The sequence below is a fragment of the Oncorhynchus masou genome, unplaced genomic scaffold, assembly GCF_036934945.1.
Source record: "Oncorhynchus masou masou isolate Uvic2021 unplaced genomic scaffold, UVic_Omas_1.1 unplaced_scaffold_908, whole genome shotgun sequence".
In the NCBI taxonomy this organism is placed as follows: Eukaryota; Metazoa; Chordata; class Actinopteri; order Salmoniformes; family Salmonidae; genus Oncorhynchus; species Oncorhynchus masou.
In genome coordinates this window covers 48,001-75,072 of record NW_027015556.1, presented here as the reverse complement: position 1 = coordinate 75,072, position 27,072 = coordinate 48,001, and the positions used below count along the sequence as shown (strand labels likewise).

General features: G+C 46.8%; 1 protein-coding gene across 3 annotated transcripts in view; it reads right to left on the bottom strand.

The window, feature by feature from the left end:
• Nucleotides 1-387: 387 nt before the first annotated feature.
• Nucleotides 388-27,072, bottom strand: part of LOC135538102 (transmembrane 9 superfamily member 2-like) — a 36,945-nt gene continuing 10,260 nt past the window's right edge. Inside the window, exons 5-17 of one of the 3 annotated variants that reach the window (XM_064964087.1) lie at nt 26,372-26,501; nt 26,069-26,193; nt 25,405-25,516; nt 25,102-25,181; nt 24,918-25,026; nt 22,137-22,269; nt 20,196-20,315; nt 19,754-19,811; nt 2,990-3,149; nt 2,717-2,868; nt 1,869-1,980; nt 1,097-1,268; nt 388-754 (exon numbers count right to left, since the gene is read on the bottom strand). In XM_064964087.1, the coding sequence (XP_064820159.1) occupies nt 687-754; nt 1,097-1,268; nt 1,869-1,980; nt 2,717-2,868; nt 2,990-3,149; nt 19,754-19,811; nt 20,196-20,315; nt 22,137-22,269; nt 24,918-25,026; nt 25,102-25,181; nt 25,405-25,516; nt 26,069-26,193; nt 26,372-26,501 (1,531 nt within the window). In that variant the 3' untranslated portion in view covers nt 388-686. The other 2 variants (XM_064964088.1, XM_064964089.1) reach the window with 2 other exon arrangements.

Sequence of the window (27,072 nt, the reverse complement as noted above, 5' to 3'; positions counted from 1 at the left end):
TGCAGACTAGAGTGCCATTTGGGACTCTCGTCCAACTACACTACCAGCCCTGAACACGGGTTAGGAGAGGAATTCCATCTCACATTATAAGCTTATTACAACCCCAAATCATTCATCAGCATTAGAAGAAAAAAAAGAAAGTTATTTACAATCATATTGTCCAACACTCTTAATAGTTTGAATGACAACGTAAACCCACCTTAGTGCGCCAACGTGGGGACAGAAACTAACTTTAACCAAGGGGGGGGGGGGTGTTAATAGTCACAACCTTCTAGATTTCCTGTTTCCATTTGTCAGAGGTGAATAAGGGATGTTTCATTGATGTGCAGTAGGTTATGGACCTCCAACAGGTATTTCCTGCACTCCAGACTACATTATGTATAGATGTGTGTGTGTGTACACACACACACACACACACACACACACACACACACACGACTCTGGTGTCTTGCTGCTCTGACAAAAATGCGTCTTCCACACAGTAGACAAGGGTTGTGTTCCAAACGGCCCCCTGTCTCCCTATTTAGACCAGTGGGCCCTGGTCACCGTACGCAGTCAGGGTGTAACGTAACAATAGTGTCCCTCCAGCCCAGGGAGGGTGAGGGGGGCGGGGTGAGGGTGAGTGGGGTGAGGGGGCGTGGCAGAGTAAACAGGAAAATCCATTGGTTTAGTTTTTGGTTAACGACTCAGTCCACCTTCACTACGCTATAGATCTTGGTGACGAACCAGAAACAGGCGAAGAATCCAATCGTTCCTGATGGAGAGAGAGACAAGACATTTAATTGACAGAAAGAGAGAAACTATGAAAATCACACTTTCCCAGGGCCATTTGTCGATCCCACATCCTGCTGTCTAGGAAACTCTCATTGAAACTCTCAAACTCTCACCATCCGACTGTGTGTGTGTGTGTGTGTGTGTGAAAACGAGTAGAGCTACACCTCAACCCCAGAAAGGCAGCATAACAGTCAGGGTGGGAGGATGCCCAGTCCTATTTGGTCCAGTCCATTAAACTGGACTAATGAGGATAACCTCTGACCTCTGACCTGGTCCATCCTCTTCATGGCGAGCTACAGTGTGATGCCCCCCAGCTACCTACCTGTGAATAAGAAGAAGATGAGAGCCATGATCATGGTGTAACCAAAGTAGAGGATGGTGCTCGCCAATCCTGTGATCTGGAGCTTGGAGAAGAAGTAGTGGATGGCATAGACCAGGAAGTAGACGGCCGTGAAACCACTGGTCAGGAAGGAACGCCACTGCCAGTGGTAGTCCTGATGGAGAGAGACAGAGAGAACAGTTAGATATCTCTGTGTTTATAACATCTTTACTAAGACAAGACCACTGGTCAGGAAGGAACGCCACTGCCAGTGGTAGTCCTGATGGAGAGAGACAGAGAGAACAGTTAGTAAAGATGTTATAAACACAGAGATATCTAAGACAAGACCACTGGTCAGGAAGGAACACCACTGCCAGTGGTAGTCCTGATGGAGAGAGAGAACGTAGCGCTTCCTTAATTCAACTTCCTGTTATTCCTTTTATCCTGTCTCTTCTCCTCCTCAACCGTCGTGGAGAAGGAGGTTCCAGGTCCCTTGTTTGGGAACTTCTCTTTTAAAGAGAGAAGCTGTTAGGAATCAAGGAAAGAGGATTTGAGAAACAGTCCCTTCATCCTTGTCATTAAGGGCACTATTGCCATTGGTCACATGACCCGACCAGGAAATACTCAGATCGTCATAACTCAGTACAGAGGAGGAAGTAGCAGAGTAGGATGGTGTGTGTGTGTGTGGTGTCTTACCTCAGCACAGAGGTGGAAGTAGCAGAGTAGGATGTGTGTGTGTGTGTGTGTGTGTGTGTGTGTGTGTGTGGTGTCTTACCTCAGCACAGAGGTGGAAGTAGCAGAGTAGGATGGTGGCCTCAGAGCAGGTGATTACCAGGATGATGAACACCAGAAACAGGAAACCAAACATGTAGTACATCTGGTGAGACCTGGTGTGAGACAACCATACATCCTAAAGATAACCCACTGCTCTAGCATCTGATGAGACACAACCATACATCATAAAGATAACCCACTGCTCTAGCATCTGATGAGACAACCATACATCATAAAGATAACCCACTGCTCTAGCATCTGGTGAGACACAACCATACATCATAAGAGATAACCCACTGCTCTAGCATCTGGTGAGACCTGGTGTGAGACACAACCATACATCATAAAGATAACCCACTGCTCTAGCATCTGATGAGACACAACCATACATCATAAAGATAACCCACTGCTCTAGCATCTGGTGAGACCTGGTGTGAGACACAACCATACATCATAAAGATAACCCACTGCTCTAGCATCTGATGAGACACAACCATACATCATAAAGATAACCCACTGCTCTAGCATCTGGTGAGACCTGGTGTGAGACACAACCATACATCATAAAGATAACCCACTGCTCTAGCATCTGGTGAGACCTGGTGTGAGACACAACCATACATCATAAAGAAAACCAGTTAAAACATGCTGTCCTCTGCTTCACTCCAACCACTAGTCAACCTACAGAGTCGTAGTCAGTTACTCACTCAACCCCGTTCACACTTCTCCAAACCTCACCCGTTCACCTTTCACCTCACTGACTGGTTCTGCCTTCACGACAAGCTGCTTGTGTAGCAGTCCCAAAACAGAGCAGCAGTGTCTGCAGGGTAGCTGAACTGAGACACTCACCAGATGCTGTTGAGGATGAAGAAGAGCTGGATGAAGATACAGCCGAACGGGAGGATCCCCCCCATGACGATCCCTGGGAGAGATCTGGTGTAGAACGACTGCTCTGGGATCTGACGAGGGATCTGATTGGTCCGCACAGGGTGCTCAATCCCCTGAAATGCACCAATCACATGACAGAGGGGAGGAGTATGAAAGGCATGATATGCACACAGACTTGTGTGTGACAGAACGTTTGATGAATGTATTCACATATTGACGTGTGCTTGTACTCACGGTCTTCTTGAAGCCGAAGTAGGCCCCTATGAAGGTGAGGGGCACAGAGATGCAGAACCACAGAGCCAAGATGGCCACCAGGGTGCCGAAGGGCATGGCTGCAGACGAGCCCTCTCCCCACAGGATCAGATTCATCACAAAGAAATCAGCAAACACAACCCTGAACACAGAGACAGAACTATCGACCCTGAACACAGAGACAGAACTATCAACCCTGAACACAGAGACAGAACTATCGACCCTGAACACAGAGACAGAACTATCGACCCTGAACACAGAGACAGAACTATCAACCCTGAACACAGAGACAGAACTATCAACCCTGAACACAGAGACAGAACTATCGACCCTGAACACAGAGACAGAACTATCAACCCTGAACACAGAGACAGAACTATCAACCCTGAACACAGAGACAGAACTACCAACCCTGAACACAGAGACAGAACTATCAACCCTGAACACAGAGACAGAAGTCAACTATCAACCCTGAACAGAGAGACAGAACTATCAACCCTGAACACAGAGACAGAACTATCAACCCTGAACACAGAGACAGAACTATCAACCCTGAACACAGAGACAGAACTATCAACCCTGAACACAGAGACAGAACTATCGACCCTGAACACAGAGACAGAACTATCGACCCTGAACACAGAGACAGAACTATCAACCCTGAACACAGAGACAGAACTATCAACCCTGAACACAGAGACAGAACTATCAACCCTGAACACAGAGACAGAACTATCAACCCTGAACACAGAGACAGAACTATCAACCCTGAACACAGAGACAGAACTATCAACCCTGAACACAGAGACAGAAGTCAACCATCAGCCCTGAACACAGAGACAGAAGTCAACCATCAGCCCTGAACACAGAGACAGAACTATCAACTATCAACCCTGAACACAGAGACAGACGTCAACTATCAACCCTGAACACAGAGACAGAAGTCAACTAACAACCCTGAACACAGAGACAGAAGTCAACTAACAACCCTGAACACAGAGACAGAAGTCAACTAACAACCCTGAACACAGAGACAGAAGTCAACTAACAACCCTGAACACAGAGACAGAAGTCAACTAACAACCCTGAACACAGAGACAGAACTATCGACCCTGAACACAGAGACAGAACTATCAACCCTGAACACAGAGACAGAACTATCGACCCTGAACACAGAGACAGAACTATCAACCCTGAACACAGAGACAGAACTATCAACCCTGAACACAGAGACAGAACTATCAACCCTGAACACAGAGACAGAACTATCGACCCTGAACACAGAGACAGAACTATCAACCCTGAACACAGAGACAGAACTATCAACCCTGAACACAGAGACAGAACTATCAACCCTGAACACAGAGACAGAACTATCGACCCTGAACACAGAGACAGAACTATCGACCCTGAACACAGAGACAGAACTATCAACCCTGAACACAGAACTATCAACCCTGAACACAGAACTATCAACCCTGAACACAGAACTATCAACCCTGAACACAGAGACAGAACTATCAACCCAGAACACAGAACTATCAACCCTGAACACAGAGACAGAACTATCAACCCTGAACACAGAGACAGAACTATCAACCCTGAACACAGAGACAGAACTATCGACCCTGAACACAGAGACAGAACTATCAACCCTGAACACAGAGACAGAACTATCAACCCTGAACACAGAGACAGAACTATCAACCCTGAACACAGAGACAGAACTATCAACCCTGAACACAGAGACAGAAGTCAACTATCAACCCTGAACACAGAGACAGACGTCAACTATCAACCCTGAACACAGAGACAGAACTATCAACCCTGAACACAGAAACAGAACTATCAACCCTGAACACAGAAACAGAACTATCAACCCTGAACACAGAGACAGACGTCAACTATCAACCCTGAACACAGAGACAGAACTATCAACCCTGAACACAGAGACAGAACTATCAACCCTGAACACAGAGACAGAACTATCAACCCTGAACACAGAGACAGACGTCAACTATCAACCCTGAACACAGAGACAGAACTATCAACCCTGAACACAGAGACAGAACTATCAACCCTGAACACAGAGACAGAACTATCAACCCTGAACACAGAGAGAACTATCAACCCTGAACACAGAGACAGAAGTCAACAATCAACCCTGAACACAGACAGAAGTCAACAATCAACCCTGAACACAGAGACAGAAGTCAACTATCAACCCTGAACACAGAGACAGACGTCAACTATCAACCCTGAACACAGAGACAGAACTATCAACCCTGAACACAGAGACAGAACTATCAACCCTGAACACAGAGACAGAACTATCGACCCTGAACACAGAGACAGAACTATCGACCCTGAACACAGAGACAGAACTATCGACCCTGAACACAGAGACAGAACTCAACCCTGAACACAGAGACAGAACTATCAACCCTGAACACAGAGACAGAACTATCAACCCTGAACACAGACAGACATCAACTATCAACCCTGAACACAGAGACAGACATCAACTATCAACCCTGAACACAGAGACAGAACTATCAACCCTGAACACAGAGACAGAACTATCAACCCTGAACACAGAGACAGAACTATCAACCCTGAACACAGAGACAGAAGTCAACCCTGAACACAGAGACAGAAGTCAACCCTGAACACAGACAGACGTCAACTATCAACCCTGAACACAGAAACAGAACTATCAACCCTGAACACAGAGACAGAACTATCGACCCTGAACACAGAGACAGAACTATCGACCCTGAACACAGAGACAGAACTATCAACCCTGAACACAGAGACAGAACTATCAACCCTGAACACAGAGACAGAACTATCGACCCTGAACACAGAGACAGAACTATCAACCCTGAACACAGAGACAGAACTATCAACCCTGAACACAGAGACAGAACTATCAACCCTGAACACAGAGACAGAACTATCGACCCTGAACACAGAGACAGAACTATCAACCCTGAACACAGAGACAGAACTATCAACCCTGAACACAGAACTATCAACCCTGAACACAGAACTATCAACCCTGAACACAGAACTATCAACCCTGAACACAGAGACAGAACTATCAACCCTGAACACAGAACTATCAACCCTGAACACAGAGACAGAACTATCAACCCTGAACACAGAGACAGAACTATCAACCCTGAACACAGAGACAGAACTATCGACCCTGAACACAGAGACAGAACTATCAACCCTGAACACAGAGACAGAACTATCAACCCTGAACACAGAGACAGAACTATCAACCCTGAACACAGAGACAGAACTATCAACCCTGAACACAGAGACAGAAGTCAACTATCAACCCTGAACACAGAGACAGACGTCAACTATCAACCCTGAACACAGAGACAGAACTATCAACCCTGAACACAGAAACAGAACTATCAACCCTGAACACAGAAACAGAACTATCAACCCTGAACACAGAGACAGACGTCAACTATCAACCCTGAACACAGAGACAGAACTATCAACCCTGAACACAGAGACAGAACTATCAACCCTGAACACAGAGACAGAACTATCAACCCTGAACACAGAGACAGACGTCAACTATCAACCCTGAACACAGAGACAGAACTATCAACCCTGAACACAGAGACAGAACTATCAACCCTGAACACAGAGACAGACGTCAACTATCAACCCTGAACACAGAGACAGAACTATCAACCCTGAACACAGAGACAGAACTATCAACCCTGAACACAGAGACAGAACTATCAACCCTGAACACAGAGAGAACTATCAACCCTGAACACAGAGACAGAAGTCAACAATCAACCCTGAACACAGACAGAAGTCAACAATCAACCCTGAACACAGAGACAGAAGTCAACTATCAACCCTGAACACAGAGACAGACGTCAACTATCAACCCTGAACACAGAGACAGAACTATCAACCCTGAACACAGAGACAGAAGTCAACTATCAACCCTGAACACAGAGACAGACGTCAACTATCAACCCTGAACACAGAGACAGAACTATCAACCCTGAACACAGAAACAGAACTATCAACCCTGAACACAGAAACAGAACTATCAACCCTGAACACAGAGACAGACGTCAACTATCAACCCTGAACACAGAGACAGAACTATCGACCCTGAACACAGAGACAGAACTATCAACCCTGAACACAGAGACAGAACTATCGACCCTGAACACAGAGACAGAACTATCGACCCTGAACACAGAGACAGAACTATCGACCCTGAACACAGAGACAGAACTATCAACCCTGAACACAGAGACAGAACTATCAACCCTGAACACAGAGACAGAACTATCAACCCTGAACACAGACAGACATCAACTATCAACCCTGAACACAGAGACAGACATCAACTATCAACCCTGAACACAGAGACAGAACTATCAACCCTGAACACAGAGACAGAACTATCAACCCTGAACACAGAGACAGAACTATCAACCCTGAACACAGAGACAGAAGTCAACCCTGAACACAGAGACAGAAGTCAACTATCAACCCTGAACACAGAAACAGAACTATCAACCCTGAACACAGAGACAGAACTATCAACCCTGAACACAGAGACAGAACTATCAACCCTGAACACAGAGACAGAACTATCAACCCTGAACACAGAGACAGAACTATCAACCCTGAACACAGAGACAGAACTATCAACCCTGAACACAGAGACAGAACTATCAACCCTGAACACAGAGAGACATCAACTATCAACCTTGAACACAGAGACAGAACTATCAACCCTGAACACAGAGACAGACATCAACTATCAACCCTGAACACAGAGACAGAACTATCAACCCTGAACACAGAGACAGACATCAACTATCAACCCTGAACACAGAGACAGAAGTCAACAATCAACCCTGAACACAGAGACAGAACTATCAACCCTGAACACAGAGACAGAACTATCAACCCTGAACACAGAGACAGAACTATCAACCCTGAACACAGAGACAGAACTATCAACCCTGAACACAGAGACAGAACTATCAACCCTGAACACAGAGACAGAACTATCAACCCTGAACACAGAGACAGAACTATCAACCCTGAACACAGAGACAGACATCAACTATCAACCCTGAACACAGAGACAGAACTATCAACCCTGAACACAGAGACAGACATCAACTATCAACCCTGAACACAGAGACAGAACTATCAACCCTGAACACAGAGACAGAAGTCAACAATCAACCCTGAACACAGAGACAGAAGTCAACAATCAACCCTGAACACAGAGACAGAAGTCAACAATCAACCCTGAACACAGAGACAGACGTCAACAATCAACCCTGAACACAGAGACAGAACTATCAACCCTGAACACAGAGACAGAAGTCAACTATCAACCCTGAACACAGAGACAGAACTATCAACCCTGAACACAGAGACAGACATCAACTATCAACCCTGAACACAGAGACAGAACTATCAACCCTGAACACAGAGACAGAAGTCAACAATCAACCCTGAACACAGAGACAGAAGTCAACAATCAACCCTGAACACAGAGACAGAAGTCAACAATCAACCCTGAACACAGAGACAGACGTCAACAATCAACCCTGAACACAGAGACAGAAGTCAACAATCAACCCTGAACACAGAGACAGAACTATCAACCCTGAACACAGAGACAGAACTATCAACCCTGAACACAGAGACAGACGTCAACTATCAACCCTGAACACAGAAGTCAACTATCAACCCTGAACACAGAGACAGAAGTCAACTATCAACCCTGAACACAGAGACAGAACTATCAACCCTGAACACAGAGACAGAACTATCAACCCTGAACACAGAGACAGACGTCAACTATCAACCCTGAACACAGAGACAGAAGTCAACTATCAACCCTGAACACAGAGACAGAAGTCAACTATCAACCCTGAACACAGAGACAGAACTATCAACCCTGAACACAGAGACAGACGTCAACTATCAACCCTGAACACAGAGACAGAAGTCAACTATCAACCCTGAACACAGAGACAGACATCAACTATCAACCCTGAACACAGAGACAGAACTATCAACCCTGAACACAGAGACAGAACTATCAACCCTGAACACAGAGACAGAACTATCAACCCTGAACACAGAGACAGAACTATCAACCCTGAACACAGAGACAGAACTATCAACCCTGAACACAGAGACAGAACTATCAACCCTGAACACAGAGACAGAACTATCAACCCTGAACACAGAGACAGAACTATCAACCCTGAACACAGAGACAGAACTATCAACCCTGAACACAGAGACAGAACTATCGACCCTGAACACAGAGACAGAACTATCGACCCTGAACACAGAGACAGAACTATCAACCCTGAACACAGAGACAGACGTCAACTAACAACCCTGAACACAGAGACAGAACTATCAACCCTGAACACAGAGACAGAACTATCAACCCTGAACAGAGACAGACGTCAACTATCAACCCTGAACACAGAGACAGACGTCAACTATCAACCCTGAACACAGAGACAGACGTCAACTATCAACCCTGAACACAGAGACAGAAGTCAACTATCAACCCTGAACACAGAGACAGAAGTCAACTATCGACCCTGAACACAGAGACAGAAGTCAACTATCGACCCTGAACACAGAGACAGAAGTCAACTATCAACCCTGAACACAGAGACAGAAGTCAACTATCGACCCTGAACACAGAGACAGAAGTCAACTATCGACCCTGAACACAGAGACAGAAGTCAACTATCAACCCTGAACACAGAGACAGACGTCAACTATCAACCCTGAACACAGAGACAGACGTCAACTATCAACCCTGAACACAGAGACAGAAGTCAACTATCAACCCTGAACACAGAGACAGAAGTCAACTATCGACCCTGAACACAGAGACAGAAGTCAACTATCGACCCTGAACACAGAGACAGAAGTCAACTATCAACCCTGAACACAGAGACAGAAGTCAACTATCGACCCTGAACACAGAGACAGAAGTCAACTATCAACCCTGAACACAGAGACAGAAGTCAACTAACAACCCTGAACACAGAGACAGAAGTCAACTATCAACCCTGAACACAGAGACAGAAGTCAACTATCGACCCTGAACACAGAGACAGAAGTCAACTATCAACCCTGAACACAGAGACAGAAGTCAACTAACAACCCTGAACACAGAGACAGAACTATCAACCCTGAACACAGAGACAGAACTATCAACCCTGAACACAGAGACAGACATCAACCCTGAACACAGAGACAGACATCAACCCTGAACACAGAGACAGAAGTCAACTATCAACCCTGGACACAGAGACAGAAGTCAACTAACAACCCTGACCGTAACCAAACTACCGTCTATCTCCTCAACCAATGTAAAGTCAGACTCACCCAGGACACAGAAGTCAACTAACAACCCTGACCGTAACCAAACTACCGTCTATCTCGTCAACCAATGTAAAGTCAGACTCACCCAGGACACAGAGACAGAAGTCAACTATCAACCCTGACCGTAACCACAAACTAACGTCTATCTCGTCAACCAATGTAAAGTCAGACTCACCCAGGACACAGAGACAGAAGTCAACTAACAACCCTGACCGTAACCACTACCGTCTATCTCCTCAACCAATGTAAAGTCAGACTCACCCAGGACACAGAGACAGAAGTCAACTAACAACCCTGACCGTAACCAAACTACCGTCTATCTCCTCAACCAATGTAAAGTCAGACTCACCCAGGACACAGAGACAGAAGTCAACTAACAACCCTGACCGTAACCACTACCGTCTATCTCCTCAACCAATGTAAAGTCAGACTCACCCAGGACACAGAGACAGAAGTCAACTAACAACCCTGACCGTAACCAAACTACCGTCTATCTCCTCAACCAATGTAAAGTCAGACTCACCCAGGACACAGAGACAGAAGTCAACTAACAACCCTGACCGTAACCACAAACTACCGTCTATCTCCTCAACCAATGTAAAGTCAGACTCACCCAGGACACAGAGACAGAAGTCAACTAACAACCCTGACCGTAACCAAACTACCGTCTATCTCCTCAACCAATGTAAAGTCAGACTCACCCAGGACACAGAGACAGAAGTCAACTAACAACCCTGACCGTAACCACAAACTAACGTCTATCTCCTCAACCAATGTAAAGTCAGACTCACCCAGGACACAGAGACAGAAGTCAACTAACAACCCTGACCGTAACCACAAACTAACGTCTATCTCCTCAACCAATGTAAAGTCAGACTCACCCAGGACACAGAGACAGAAGTCAACTATCAACCCTGACCGTAACCAAACTACCGTCTATCTCCTCAACCAATGTAAAGTCAGACTCACCCAGGACACAGAGACAGAAGTCAACTATCAACCCTGAACAGAGACAGAAGTCAACTAACAACCCTGACCGTAACCACAAACTACCGTCTATCTCCTCAACCAATGTAAAGTCAGACTCACCCAGGACACAGAGACAGAACTATCAACCCTGACCGTAACCAAACTACCGTCTATCTCCTCAACCAATGTAAAGTCAGACTCACCCAGGACACAGAGACAGAAGTCAACTATCAACCCTGACCGTAACCAAACTACCGTCTATCTCCTCAACCAATGTAAAGTCAGACTCACCCAGAACACAGAGACAGAACTATCAACCCTGACCGTAACCACAAACTACCGTCTATCTCCTCAACCAATGTAAAGTCAGACTCACCCAGGACACAGAAGTCAACTAACAGCCCTGACCGTAACCAAACTACCGTCTATCTCGTCAACCAATGTAAAGTCAGACTCACCCAGGACACAGAGACAGACGTATCAACCCTGACCGTAACCAAACTACCGTCTATCTCCTCAACCAATGTAAAGTCAGACTCACCCAGGACACAGAGACAGACGTATCAACCCTGACCGTAACCAAACTACCGTCTATCTCCTCAACCAATGTAAAGTCAGACTCACCCAGGACACAGAGACAGAACTAACAACCCTGACCGTAACCAAACTACTGTCTATCTCCTCAACCAATGTAAAGTCAGACTCACCCAGGACACAGAGACAGAAGTCAACTATCAACCCTGACCGTAACCAAACTACCGTCTATCTTCTCAACCAATGTAAAGTCAGACTCACCCAGAACACAGAGACAGAAGTCAACTATCAACCCTGACCGTAACCAAACTACCGTCTATCTCCTCAACCAATGTAAAGTCAGACTCACCCAGGACACAGAGACAGAAGTCAACTATCAACCCTGACCGTAACCAAACTACCGTCTATCTCCTCAACCAATTTAAAGTCAGACTCACCCAGGACACAGAGACAGAAGTCAACTATCAACCCTGACCGTAACCAAACTACCGTCTATCTCCTCAACCAATGTAAAGTCAGACTCACCCAGAACACAGAGACAGAACTAACAACCCTGACCGTAACCACAAACTACCGTCTATCTCCTCAACCAATGTAAAGTCAGACTCACCCAGGACACAGAGACAGAAGTCAACTAACAACCCTGACCGTAACCAAACTACCGTCTATCTCCTCAACCAATGTAAAGTCAGACTCACCCAGGACACAGAGACAGAAGTCAACTAACAACCCTGACCGTAACCAAACTACCGTCTATCTCCTCAACCAATGTAAAGTCAGACTCACCCAGGACACAGAGACAGAAGTCAACTAACAACCCTGACCGTAACCAAACTACCGTCTATCTCCTCAACCAATGTAAAGTCAGACTCACCCAGGACACAGAGACAGAAGTCAACTATCAACCCTGACCGTAACCACAAACTACCGTCTATCTCCTCAACCAATGTAAAGTCAGACTCACCCAGGACACAGAGACAGAAGTCAACTATCAACCCTGACCGTAACCAAACTACCGTCTATCTCATCAACCAATGTAAAGTCAGACTCACCCAGGACACAGAGACAGAGCTATCAACCCTGACTGTAACCAAACTACCGTCTATCTCCTCAACCAATGTAAAGTCAGACTCACCCAGGACACAGAGACAGAAGTCAACTAACAACCCTGACCGTAACCAAACTACCGTCTATCTCCTCAACCAATGTAAAGTCAGACTCACCCAGGACACAGAGACAGAAGTCAACTATCAACCCTGACCGTAACCAAACTACCGTCTATCTCCTCAACCAATGTAAAGTCAGACTCACCCAGAACACAGAGACAGAAGTCAACTATCAACCCTGACCGTAACCAAACTACCGTCTATCTCCTCAACCAATGTAAAGTCAGACTCACCCAGGACACAGAGACAGAAGTCAACTATCAACCCTGACCGTAACCAAACTACCGTCTATCTCCTCAACCAATGTAAAGTCAGACTCACCCAGAACACAGAGACAGAAGTCAACTATCAACCCTGACCGTAACCAAACTACCGTCTATCTCCTCAACCACTGTAAAGTCAGACTCACCCAGAACACAGAGACAGAACTAACAACCCTGACCGTAACCACAAACTACCGTCTATCTCCTCAACCAATGTAAAGTCAGACTCACCCAGGACACAGAGACAGAAGTCAACTAACAACCCTGACCGTAACCAAACTACCGTCTATCTCCTCAACCAATGTAAAGTCAGACTCACCCAGGACACAGAGACAGAAGTCAACTAACAACCCTGACCGTAACCAAACTACCGTCTATCTCCTCAACCAATGTAAAGTCAGACTCACCCAGGACACAGAGACAGAAGTCAACTAACAACCCTGACCGTAACCAAACTACCGTCTATCTCCTCAACCAATGTAAAGTCAGACTCACCCAGGACACAGAGACAGAAGTCAACTAACAACCCTGACCGTAACCAAACTACCGTCTATCTCCTCAACCAATGTAAAGTCAGACTCACCCAGGACACAGAGACAGAAGTCAACTATCAACCCTGACCGTAACCACAAACTACCGTCTATCTCCTCAACCAATGTAAAGTCAGACTCACCCAGGACACAGAGACAGAAGTCAACTATCAACCCTGACCGTAACCAAACTACCGTCTATCTCATCAACCAATGTAAAGTCAGACTCACCCAGGACACAGAGACAGAGCTATCAACCCTGACTGTAACCAAACTACCGTCTATCTCCTCAACCAATGTAAAGTCAGACTCACCCAGGACACAGAGACAGAAGTCAACTAACAACCCTGACCGTAACCAAACTACCGTCTATCTCCTCAACCAATGTAAAGTCAGACTCACCCAGGACACAGAGACAGAAGTCAACTATCAACCCTGACCGTAACCAAACTACCGTCTATCTCCTCAACCAATGTAAAGTCAGACTCACCCAGGACACAGAGGTCAACTAACAACCCTGACCGTAACCAAACTAACGTCTATCTCCTCAACCAATGTAAAGTCAGACTCACCCAGGACACAGAGGTCAACTAACAACCCTGACCGTAACCACAAACTACCGTCTATCTCCTCAACCAATGTAAAGTCAGACTCACCCAGGACACAGAGACAGAAGTCAACTATCAACCCTGAACAGAGACAGAAGTCAACTATCAACCCTGACCGTAACCAAACTACCGTCTATCTCCTCAACCAATGTAAAGTCAGACTCACCCAGGACACAGAGACAGAAGTCAACTATCAACCCTGACCGTAACCAAACTACCGTCTATCTCCTCAACCAATGTAAAGTCAGACTCACCCAGGACACAGAGACAGAAGTCAACTATCAACCCTGACCGTAACCAAACTACCGTCTATCTCCTCAACCAATGTAAAGTCAGACTCACCCAGGACACAGAGACAGAAGTCAACTATCAACCCTGACCGTAACCAAACTACCGTCTATCTCCTCAACCAATGTAAAGTCAGACTCACCCAGGACACAGAGACAGAAGTCAACTAACAACCCTGACCGTAACCACAAACTACCGTCTATCTCCTCAACCAATGTAAAGTCAGACTCACCCAGGACACAGAGACAGAAGTCAACTAACAACCCTGACCGTAACCAAACTAACGTCTATCTCGTCAACCAATGTAAAGTCAGACTCACCCAGGACACAGAGACAGAACTAACAACCCTGACCGTAACCAAACTACCGTCTATCATCTCAACCAATGTAAAGTCAGACTCACCCAGGACACAGAGACAGAAGTCAACTAACAACCCTGACCGTAACCAAACTACCGTCTATCTCCTCAACCAATGTAAAGTCAGACTCACCCAGGACACAGAAGTCAACTATCAACCCTGACCGTAACCACTACCGTCTATCTCCTCAACCAATGTAAAGTCAGACTCACCCAGGACACAGAGACAGAACTAACAGCCCTGACCGTAACCACAAACTAACGTCTATCTCCTCAACCAATGTAAAGTCAGACTCACCCAGGACACAGAGACAGAACTAACAGCCCTGACCGTAACCACACTACCGTCTATCTCCTCAACCAATGTAAAGTCAGACTCACCCAGGACACAGAGACAGAACTAACAACCCTGACCGTAACCAAACTACCGTCTATCTCCTCAACCAATGTAAAGTCAGACTCACCCAGGACACAGAGACAGAACTAACAACCCTGACCGTAACCAAACTACCGTCTATCTCCTCAACCAATGTAAAGTCAGACTCACCCAGGACACAGAGACAGAACTAACAACCCTGACCGTAACCAAACTACCGTCTATCTCCTCAACCAATGTAAAGTCAGACTCACCCAGGACACAGAGACAGAACTAACAACCCTGACCGTAACCAAACTACCGTCTATCTCCTCAACCAATGTAAAGTCAGACTCACCCAGGACACAGAGACAGAACTAACAACCCTGACCGTAACCAAACTACCGTCTATCTCCTCAACCAATGTAAAGTCAGACTCACCCAGGACACAGAGACAGAACTAACAACCCTGACCGTAACCAAACTACCGTCTATCTCCTCAACCAATGTAAAGTCAGACTCACCCAGGACACAGAGACAGAACTAACAACCCTGACCGTAACCAAACTACCGTCTATCTCCTCAACCAATGTAAAGTCAGACTCACCCAGGACACAGAGACAGAACTAACAACCCTGACCGTAACCAAACTACCGTCTATCTCCTCAACCAATGTAAAGTCAGACTCACCCAGGACACAGAGACAGAACTAACAACCCTGACCGTAACCAAACTACCGTCTATCTCCTCAACCAATGTAAAGTCAGACTCACCCAGGACACAGAGGTCAACTAACAACCCTGACCGTAACCAAACTACCGTCTATCTCCTCAACCAATGTAAAGTCAGACTCACCCAGGACACAGAGGTCAACTAACAACCCTGACCGTAACCAAACTAACGTCTATCTCCTCAACCAATGTAAAGTCAGACTCACCCAGGACACAGAGGTCAACTAACAACCCTGACCGTAACCACAAACTACCGTCTATCTCCTCAACCAATGTAAAGTCAGACTCACCCAGGACACAGAGACAGAAGTCAACTATCAACCCTGAACAGAGACAGAAGTCAACTATCAACCCTGACCGTAACCAAACTACCGTCTATCTCCTCAACCAATGTAAAGTCAGACTCACCCAGGACACAGAGACAGAAGTCAACTATCAACCCTGACCGTAACCAAACTACCGTCTATCTCCTCAACCAATGTAAAGTCAGACTCACCCAGGACACAGAGACAGAACTAACAACCCTGACCGTAACCAAACTACCGTCTATCTCCTCAACCAATGTAAAGTCAGACTCACCCAGGACACAGAGACAGAAGTCAACTAACAACCCTGACCGTAACCAAACTACCGTCTATCTCCTCAACCAATGTAAAGTCAGACTCACCCAGGACACAGAGACAGAAGTCAACTATCAACCCTGACCGTAACCAAACTACCGTCTATCTCCTCAACCAATGTAAAGTCAGACTCACCCAGGACACAGAGACAGAAGTCAACTATCAACCCTGACCGTAACCAAACTACCGTCTATCTCCTCAACCAATGTAAAGTCAGACTCACCCAGGACACAGAGACAGAAGTCAACTAACAACCCTGACCGTAACCACAAACTACCGTCTATCTCCTCAACCAATGTAAAGTCAGACTCACCCAGGACACAGAGACAGAACTATCAACCCTGACCGTAACCAAACTACCGTCTATCTCCTCAACCAATGTAAAGTCAGACTCACCCAGGACACAGAGACAGAAGTCAACTAACAACCCTGACCGTAACCACAAACTACCATCTATCTCCTCAACCAATGTAAAGTCAGACTCACCCAGGACACAGAGACAGAAGTCAACTAACAACCCTGACCGTAACCAAACTACCGTCTATCTCCTCAACCAATGTAAAGTCAGACTCACCCAGGACACAGAGACAGAAGTCAACTATCAACCCTGACCGTAACCAAACTAACGTCTATCTCCTCAACCAATGTAAAGTCAGACTCACCCAGGACACAGAGACAGAACTAACAACCCTGACCGTAACCAAACTACCGTCTATCTCCTCAACCAATGTAAAGTCAGACTCACCCAGGACACAGAGACAGAAGTCAACTATCAACCCTGACCGTAACCAAACTACCGTCTATCTCCTCAACCAATGTAAAGTCAGACTCACCCAGGACACAGAGACAGAAGTCAACTATCAACCCTGACCGTAACCAAACTACCGTCTATCTCCTCAACCAATGTAAAGTCAGACTCACCCAGGACACAGAGACAGAAGTCAACTATCAACCCTGACCGTAACCAAACTACCGTCTATCTCCTCAACCAATGTAAAGTCAGACTCACCCAGGACACAGAGACAGAAGTCAACTAACAACCCTGACCGTAGACTCACCCAGGACACAGAGACAGAACTAACCACAAACTACCGTCTATCTCCTCAACCAATGTAAAGTCAGACTCACCCAGGACACAGAGACAGAAGTCAACTAACAACCCTGACCGTAACCAAACTAACGTCTATCTCGTCAACCAATGTAAAGTCAGACTCACCCAGGACACAGAGACAGAACTAACAACCCTGACCGTAACCAAACTACCGTCTATCTCCTCAACCAATGTAAAGTCAGACTCACCCAGGACACAGAGACAGAAGTCAACTAACAACCCTGACCGTAACCAAACTACCGTCTATCTCCTCAACCAATGTAAAGTCAGACTCACCCAGGACACAGAAGTCAACTATCAACCCTGACCGTAACCAAACTACCGTCTATCTCCTCAACCAATGTAAAGTCAGACTCACCCAGGACACAGAAGTCAACTATCAACCCTGACCGTAACCACTACCGTCTATCTCCTCAACCAATGTAAAGTCAGACTCACCCAGGACACAGAGACAGAACTAACAGCCCTGACCGTAACCACACTACCGTCTATCTCCTCAACCAATGTAAAGTCAGACTCACCCAGGACACAGAGACAGAACTAACAACCCTGACCGTAACCAAACTACCGTCTATCTCCTCAACCAATGTAAAGTCAGACTCACCCAGGACACAGAGACAGAACTAACAACCCTGACCGTAACCAAACTACCGTCTATCTCCTCAACCAATGTAAAGTCAGACTCACCCAGGACACAGAGACAGAACTAACAACCCTGACCGTAACCAAACTACCGTCTATCTCCTCAACCAATGTAAAGTCAGACTCACCCAGGACACAGAGACAGAAGTCAACTATCAACCCTGACCGTAACCAAACTACCGTCTATCTCCTCAACCAATGTAAAGTCAGACTCACCCAGGACACAGAGACAGAACTAACAACCCTGACCGTAACCAAACTACCGTCTATCTCCTCAACCAATGTAAAGTCAGACTCACCCAGGACACAGAGACAGAACTAACAACCCTGACCGTAACCAAACTACCGTCTATCTCCTCAACCAATGTAAAGTCAGACTCACCCAGGACACAGAGACAGAACTAACAACCCTGACCGTAACCAAACTACCGTCTATCTCCTCAACCAATGTAAAGTCAGACTCACCCAGGACACAGAGACAGAACTAACAACCCTGACCGTAACCAAACTACCGTCTATCTCCTCAACCAATGTAAAGTCAGACTCACCCAGGACACAGAGACAGAACTAACAACCCTGACCGTAACCAAACTACCGTCTATCTCCTCAACCAATGTAAAGTCAGACTCACCCAGGACACAGAGACAGAACTAACAACCCTGACCGTAACCAAACTACCGTCTATCTCCTCAACCAATGTAAAGTCAGACTCACCCAGGACACAGAGACAGAAGTCAACTAACAACCCTGACCGTAACCAAACTACCGTCTATCTCCTCAACCAATGTAAAGTCAGACTCACCCAGGACACAGAGACAGAACTAACAACCCTGACCGTAACCAAACTACCGTCTATCTCCTCAACCAATGTAAAGTCAGACTCACCCAGGACACAGAGACAGAACTAACAACCCTGACCGTAACCAAACTACCGTCTATCTCCTCAACCAATGTAAAGTCAGACTCACCCAGGACACAGAGACAGAACTAACAACCCTGACCGTAACCAAACTACCGTCTATCTCCTCAACCAATGTAAAGTCAGACTCACCCAGGACACAGAGACAGAACTAACAACCCTGACCGTAACCAAACTACCGTCTATCTCCTCAACCAATGTAAAGTCAGACTCACCCAGGACACAGAAAGCAGGTCAGCAGGACGTTAGTCTTCCATTTCTCCCCACCAAAGGCTGCCACATCGCAGAGGGAGAGAGAGCAGACGTGAAGACAAACAGCAACTCTTGGAAGACAAACAGACGTTTCTTGGAAATTCAAACTTCTTTCTTTACTTCCAAGGTGTTGAGGCATACAGCCTTTAGCAGGGAGGCAGGATTCAGGCCATAGAGCATGTGTTGCTAGGGAGGGTTGGGTTGGGGGGGGACCCCTACTGCTACAGGCCTCTACAGAACACTGCACCAGTAATTGACACAGAGACTATCGTGCCCCCCCCCCCCGCTGACACTGATTGGGCCTAACGAGCTACCCTTCAGCACAGTTGGGTCGTGACCGGTCGACTTTTCAGGGTCAAGTTGGGGTCGTGACCCTTTCCCCCCTCAGCCCAAATGTTCACTTACACTTGTAGAAGCGGGCAGCCACGTAGCCGGCTGGTGTGCCCAGTAGGACCCAGAGCACCACGGCACACGTCATCAGGGCACCGCGGTTCGCCGGGGACAGGAAGCCCAGGCAGGCAAAGACTGGACGAGGGGAACACAGAGTACATGGATCAGAAAATAAAACACACCGTTGGTTTTGACTAAATAACTAAGATGACTGAACTGTGTGCTATTATTGTTGGTCCTTTTCTGCTACTGAATAACTAAATAACTAAGATGACTGTCAGTGACTACATTAAATAACCAAGATGACCGTCAGTGACTACATTAAATAACTAAGATGACCATCAGTGACTACATTAAATAACCAAGATGACTGTCAGTGACTACATTAAATAACCAAGATGACTGTCAGTGACTACATTAAATAACCAAGATGACTGTCAGTGACTACATTAAATAACTAAGATGACCGTCAGTGACTACATTAAATAACTGTCAGTGAATACATTAAATAACTAAGATGACCATCAGTGAATACATTAAATAACTGTCAGTGACTACATTAAATAACCAAGATGACTGTCAGTGACTACATTAAATAACCAAGATGACTGTCAGTGACTACATTAAATAACCAAGATGACTGTCAGTGACTACATTAAATAACCAAGATGACCGTCAGTGACTACATTAAATAACCAAGATGACCATCAGTGACTACATTAAATAACTGTCAGTGACTACATTAAATAACTGTCAGTGACTACATTAAATAACTAAGATGACTGTCAGTGACTACATTAAATAACCAAGATGACTGTCAGTGACTACATTAAATAACCAAGATGACTGTCAGTGACTATATTAAATAACCAAGATGACTGTCAGTGACTACATTAAATAACCAAGATGACTGTCAGTGACTACATTAAATAACCAAGATGACTGTCAGTGAATACATTAAATAACTAAGATGACCATCAGTGAATACATTAAATAACTGTCAGTGACTACATTAAATAACCAAGATGACTGTCAGTGACTACATTAAATAACCAAGATGACTGTCAGTGACTACATTAAATAACCAAGATGACCGTCAGTGACTACATTAAATAACCAAGATGACTGTCAGTGACTACATTAAATAACTGTCAGTGACTACATTAAATAACCAAGATGACTGTCAGTGACTACATTAAATAACTGTCAGTGGCTACATTAAATAACCAAGATGACTGTCAGTGACTACATTAAATAACCAAGATGACTGTCAGTGACTACATTAAATAACTGTCAGTGGCTACATTAAATAACCAAGATGACTGTCAGTGACTACATTAAATAACTGTCAGTGACTACATTAAATAACCAAGATGACTGTCAGTGACTACATTAAATAACTGTCAGTGGCTACATTAAATAACCAAGATGACTGTCAGTGACTACATTAAACAACTGTCAGTGACTACATTAAATAACTATGATGACTGTCAGTGACTACATTAGATAACCAAGACAACTGTCAGTGACTACATTAAATAACCAAGATGACTGTCAGTGACTACATTAAATAACCAAGATGACTGTCAGTGACTACATTAAATAACCAAGATGACTGTCAGTGACTACATTAAATAACCAAGATGACTGTCAGTGACTACATTAAATAACCAAGATGACTGTCAGTGACTACATTAAATAACTGTCAGTGACTACATTAAATAACTAAGATGACTCTCAGTTAATGCATTAAATAAGTGAAACACTAGTCCTAATTTCAGAGTAGAAGTAACTAAGTACTAACTACTTCCTCTATACTATATGCTACCTTGCTAATTTGTTTTTGGGTAATGACAAAATAAATGTTCTGGACAAGTGTAGAAGGTTTGTTTTTTGCATTCCAACAAGTCAACACCAGGTAGACAGAAACACAGAGCCGTAGATTGCAGAACTCACAGAGAGTGACGAACATCATGATGAAGATCTGAGTTCCTGATCCCAGAAAGACAGAGAGGAGCATGCCTTTCCTGGGAGCCCGGAAGACGTCTCCATGGACCAGCTTCCAGCCAAACTCCTCCTGGGCATCTTCCTGCCACGACCAGCAGAGAGGGAGGAGGGGGACACCTTCACTTAGTTTCACTTTCAAGTGGATTTATCCCATATAACATCTTCATCACCACATCGCTCACTATAAAAAAGACCATCACAAAACAGCAAGAATGTTCAGGCCAAATGAGGAGAGGACAGGGAGGGTGTGAGGGGGGGAACCCAGCGGGATATAACAGGGGGGAGAAGATGAGGGAGTGGGGTCTCTCCTGTCAATTAGCGGTGATAGACTTCAGAGGGTTGGAACACGAGCAGGCTGGTCGCCGCGGTGACGCTACCTGTCAGTCTGATCGCTAGGGGGAGAGGCTGAAGGGAGTCTGATCGCTAGGGGGAGGGGCTGAAGGGAGTCTGATCGCTAGGGGGTGGTGCTGAAGGGAGTCTGATCGCTAGGGGAGGGGCTGAAGGGAGTCTGATCGCTAGGGGAGGGGCTGAAGGGAGTCTGATCGCTAGGGGAGGGGCTGAAGGGAGTCTGATCGCTAGGGGAGGTGCTGAAGGGAGTCTGATCGCTAGGGGGAGGGGCTGAAGGGAGTCTGATCGCTAGGGGGAGGTGCTGAAGGGAGTCTGATCGCTAGGGGAGGTGCTGAAGGGAGTCTGATCGCTAGGGGAGGTGCTGAAGGGAGTCTGATCGCTAGGGGAGGGGCTGAAGGGAGTCTGATCGCTAGGGGGAGGTGCTGAAGGAGTCTGATCGCTAGGGGGAGGGGCTGAAGGGAGTCTGATCGCTAGGGGGAGGGGCTGAAGGGAGTCTGATCGCTAGGGGGAGGGGCTGAAGGGAGTCTGATCGCTAGGGGGAGGTGCTGAAGGGAGTCTGATCGCTAGGGGGAGGTGCTGAAGGGAGTCTGATCGCTAGGGGGAGGGGCTGAGGGCACAGAGTAGCTGAAATAATGACTGATCTCAGACAGAGACAGATAGAGACTACAGTACTGGTAGGTGAGGGGGTCAGGGGTGAGAGGTGCTGGTGGGGGGGTAATATAGATGCATGTCACCCCTAGTGACCCCCACAAGCCTTCCTAGAGAACATCTGCCATCAGTTTTCCTGGAGACTGTAGATGGAGAGGACACAAGGTCACACACCCGAGGTCATAACCAAAGCCTCCACCAGCTGGCTGAAGCCAATCAGAGCTTGGAGCCAGTTGTTGGGGTTCTGTGTGTCTGCACCAGACCAGTAGACCAGACCACTGCCCTGTCACTCCTCATCAGGGACATGTCTGTGTGTTTGTGTCTGCACCAGACCAGTAGACCAGACCACTGCCCTGTCACTCCTCATCAGGGACATGTCTGTGTGTTTGTGTCTGTACCAGACCAGTAGACCAGACCACTGCCCTGTCACTCCTCATCAGGGACATGTCTGTGTGTTTGTGTCTGTACCAGACCAGTAGACCAGACCACTGCCCTGTCACTCCTCATCAGGGACATGTCTGTGTGTTTGTGTCTGTACCAGACCAGTAGACCAGACCACTGCCCTGTCACTCCTCATCAGGGACATGTCTGTGTGTTTGTGTCTGTACCAGACCAGTAGACCAGACCACTGCCCTGTCACTCCTCATCAGGGACATGTCTGTGTGTTTGTGTCTGTACCAGACCAGTAGACCAGACCACTGCCCTGTCACTCCTCATCAGGGACATGTCTGTGTGTTTGTGTCTGTACCAGACCAGTAGACCAGACCACTGCCCTGTCACTCCTCATCAGGGACATGTCTGTGTGTTTGTGTGCACTAGATAACCCTTGCCAGTGTCACACCGACAGAGCCCTCATATGTGACACATCCCACAAACCAACATGGCGGACTGGGACTGTGGGACCTAAAGGGAAACCAACATGGCGGACTGGGACTGTGGGACCTAAAGGGAAACAAACATGGCGGACTGGGACTGTGGGACCTAAAGGGAAACCAACATGGCGGACTGGGACCTGAAGGGAAACCAACATGGCGGACTGGGACCGTGGGACCTGAAGGGAAACCAACATGGCGGACTGGGACCGTGGGACCTGAAGGGAAACCAACATGGCGGACTGGGACCTGAAGGGAAACCAACATGGCGGACTGGGACCTAAAGGGAAACCAACATGGCGGACTGGGACTGTGGGACCTAAAGGGAAACCAACATGGCGGACTGGGACTGTGGGACCTAAAGGGAAACCAACATGGCGGACTGGGACCTGAAGGGAAACCAACATGGCGGACTGGGACCGTGGGACCTGAAGGGAAACCAACATGGCGGACTGGGACCTGAAGGGAAACCAACATGGCGGACTGGGACCTGAAGGGAAACCAACATGGCGGACTGGGACCGTGGGACCTGAAGGGAAACCAACATGGCGGACTGGGACCTGGGACCTAAAGGGAAACCAACATGGCGGACTGGGACCTGAAGGGAAACCAACATGGCGGACTGGGACCGTGGGAAGGGAAACCAACATGGCGGACTGGGACCTGAAGGGAAACCAACATGGCGGACTGGGACCGTGGGACCTGAAGGGAAACCAACATGGCGGACTGGGACCGTGGGACCTAAAGGGAAACCAACATGGCGGACTGGGACCTGAAGGGAAACCAACATGGCGGACTGGGACCGTGGGACCTGAAGGGAAACCAATCAGCTAGATTACTGTGGAGGATTTACCAGACTCACCACAGAGTCCATCTGGTTGTATCTGGCAATGTCCTTATGTAGAGTCCTCAGCATGATCATAGCCACCATACCAGACAGGAAGAGAACGATCACCAGAGAGTTCATGATGCTGGGGGACAGGACAATACACACACAGTTACAGACAGAAGGTGTGTGTGTGTGTGTGTGTGTGTGAGAGACTCACCTGAACCACTGAATGTTGGTGTGAGGCATGGACTCCAGAATGTAGTCCCAGCGTGAGGCCCATCTGATGTCTGTGTCCTCCTAGATACAACACAGGCATTTATATTACACCCACTGAACAGAGCACATGACTAACCTCTCCTGAGACCTGACCACTCGCATTAGCTCCCCAAGCGTATGTCTAGGCTTTAGCTCAGTGGGCTAGCCGGCGTTAGAGCACGTAGGCAACCCGAGACTGAACCTAGTCAGTCACACAGACAGAGGCATTTCCATTTACAAATGTTTGTGGGGTTTAGAAACATACCATAAACTGGACAGAGTAGGTATAGCCGATCTTCAGCTCTCCACTGAACTTGTTGTTCAGGTACATGGGCCCTCCTGCACAGTCGGGGGCCTCCACTTTGGTGTGTTTATAGCTTTGGAGGAGAGGAGGAAGAGGGGAGGAAGAGAGGTGAGGAAGAGGTGAGGAAGAAGAGGGGAGGAAGAAGAGGGGAGGAAGAAGAGGGGAGGAAGAAGAGGGGAGGAAGAAGAGGGGAGGAAGAGCGGTGGAAGAAGAGGGGAGGAAGAGAGGTGAGGAAGAGAGGTGAGGAAGAGAGGGGAGGAAGAGAGGGGAGGAAGAGAGGGGAGGAAGAGAGGGGAGGAAGAGAGGGGAGGAAGAGAGGGGAGGAAGAGAGGGGAGGAAGAGAGGGGAGAAAGAGAGGGGAGGAAGAGAGGGGAGGAAGAAGAGGAAAAGAGGAGGAGGTGGGAAGGAGGAGAGAATAAGTCACAATAAATAAATACTTGATGTGAATTAAAGAGAGACATCGTTACTTTGAGTAGAAACACACATTATCTAAGAGAGAACATTTCACGGAGACTAGAGAGTGAAGTAAATAATGAATTGCTAGAAAACCCTAAGGGGTGGATTCTAACTTCACATCAATGAATGACTAAGTGACAGTGAGGATTGTCCCCGTTTGACCTCCTACCTCTTGGGCTCCATCTTGGCAGCGACCAGTCTCGCCCCAGCAGCCTCGTTCTCCACCACATGATAGTGAATGGTGATGTCAACATGGTTGAAGACGTAGAATGTGTCTTTGTCCTTAAAGTCAGACTGGATCGAGGAAACACATAAGTTATGCGCTTTATAAACATGTTATAAGCAAATAGAAGCCTTTATAATGTCTTATAATATGTTATGTCTATCTAGCAAAACGTTTAACTGACTAAAAAAATTTAAATGGCCCGACTCAGAGGCCTGACCTCCACACACAGGATATGAATGGACTCACGTTGACGACACAAGCGTCTTTGGGTCGTCCCGCCTCAGTGACGTAGCAGCCAATGGGAAACCCTGGGTTACAGAACTTCTGTCCGTCCTCCACGTCATAACACCAGGTCACCGGCATGTTGTCCACTATCCTACAGGAGACACACAGGGATACAGCATGTTGTCCACTATACAGGAGAGAGACAGGGATACAGCATGTTGTCCACTATCCTACAGGAGAGACAGGGATACAGCATGTTGTCCACTATCCTACAGGAGACAGACAGGGATACAGCATGTTGTCCACTATCCGCCCGGAGACAGACAGGGATACAGCATGTTGTCCACTATCCTACAGGAGACAGACAGGGATACAGCATGTTGTCCACTATCCTACAGCAGACAGACAGGGATACAGCATGTTGTCCACTATCCTACAGGAGACAGACAGGGATACAGCATGTTGTCCACTATCCTACAGGAGACAGACAGAGATACAGCATGTTGTCCACTATCCTACAGGAGACAGACAGAGATACAGCATGTTGTCCACTATCCTACAGGAGACAGACAGGGATACAGCATGTTGTCCACTATCCTACAGGAGACACACAGGGATACAGCATGTTGTCCACTATCCTACAGGAGACACACAGGGATACAGCATGTTGTCCTCTATCCTACAGGAGACAGACAGGGATACAGCATGTTGTCCTCTATCCT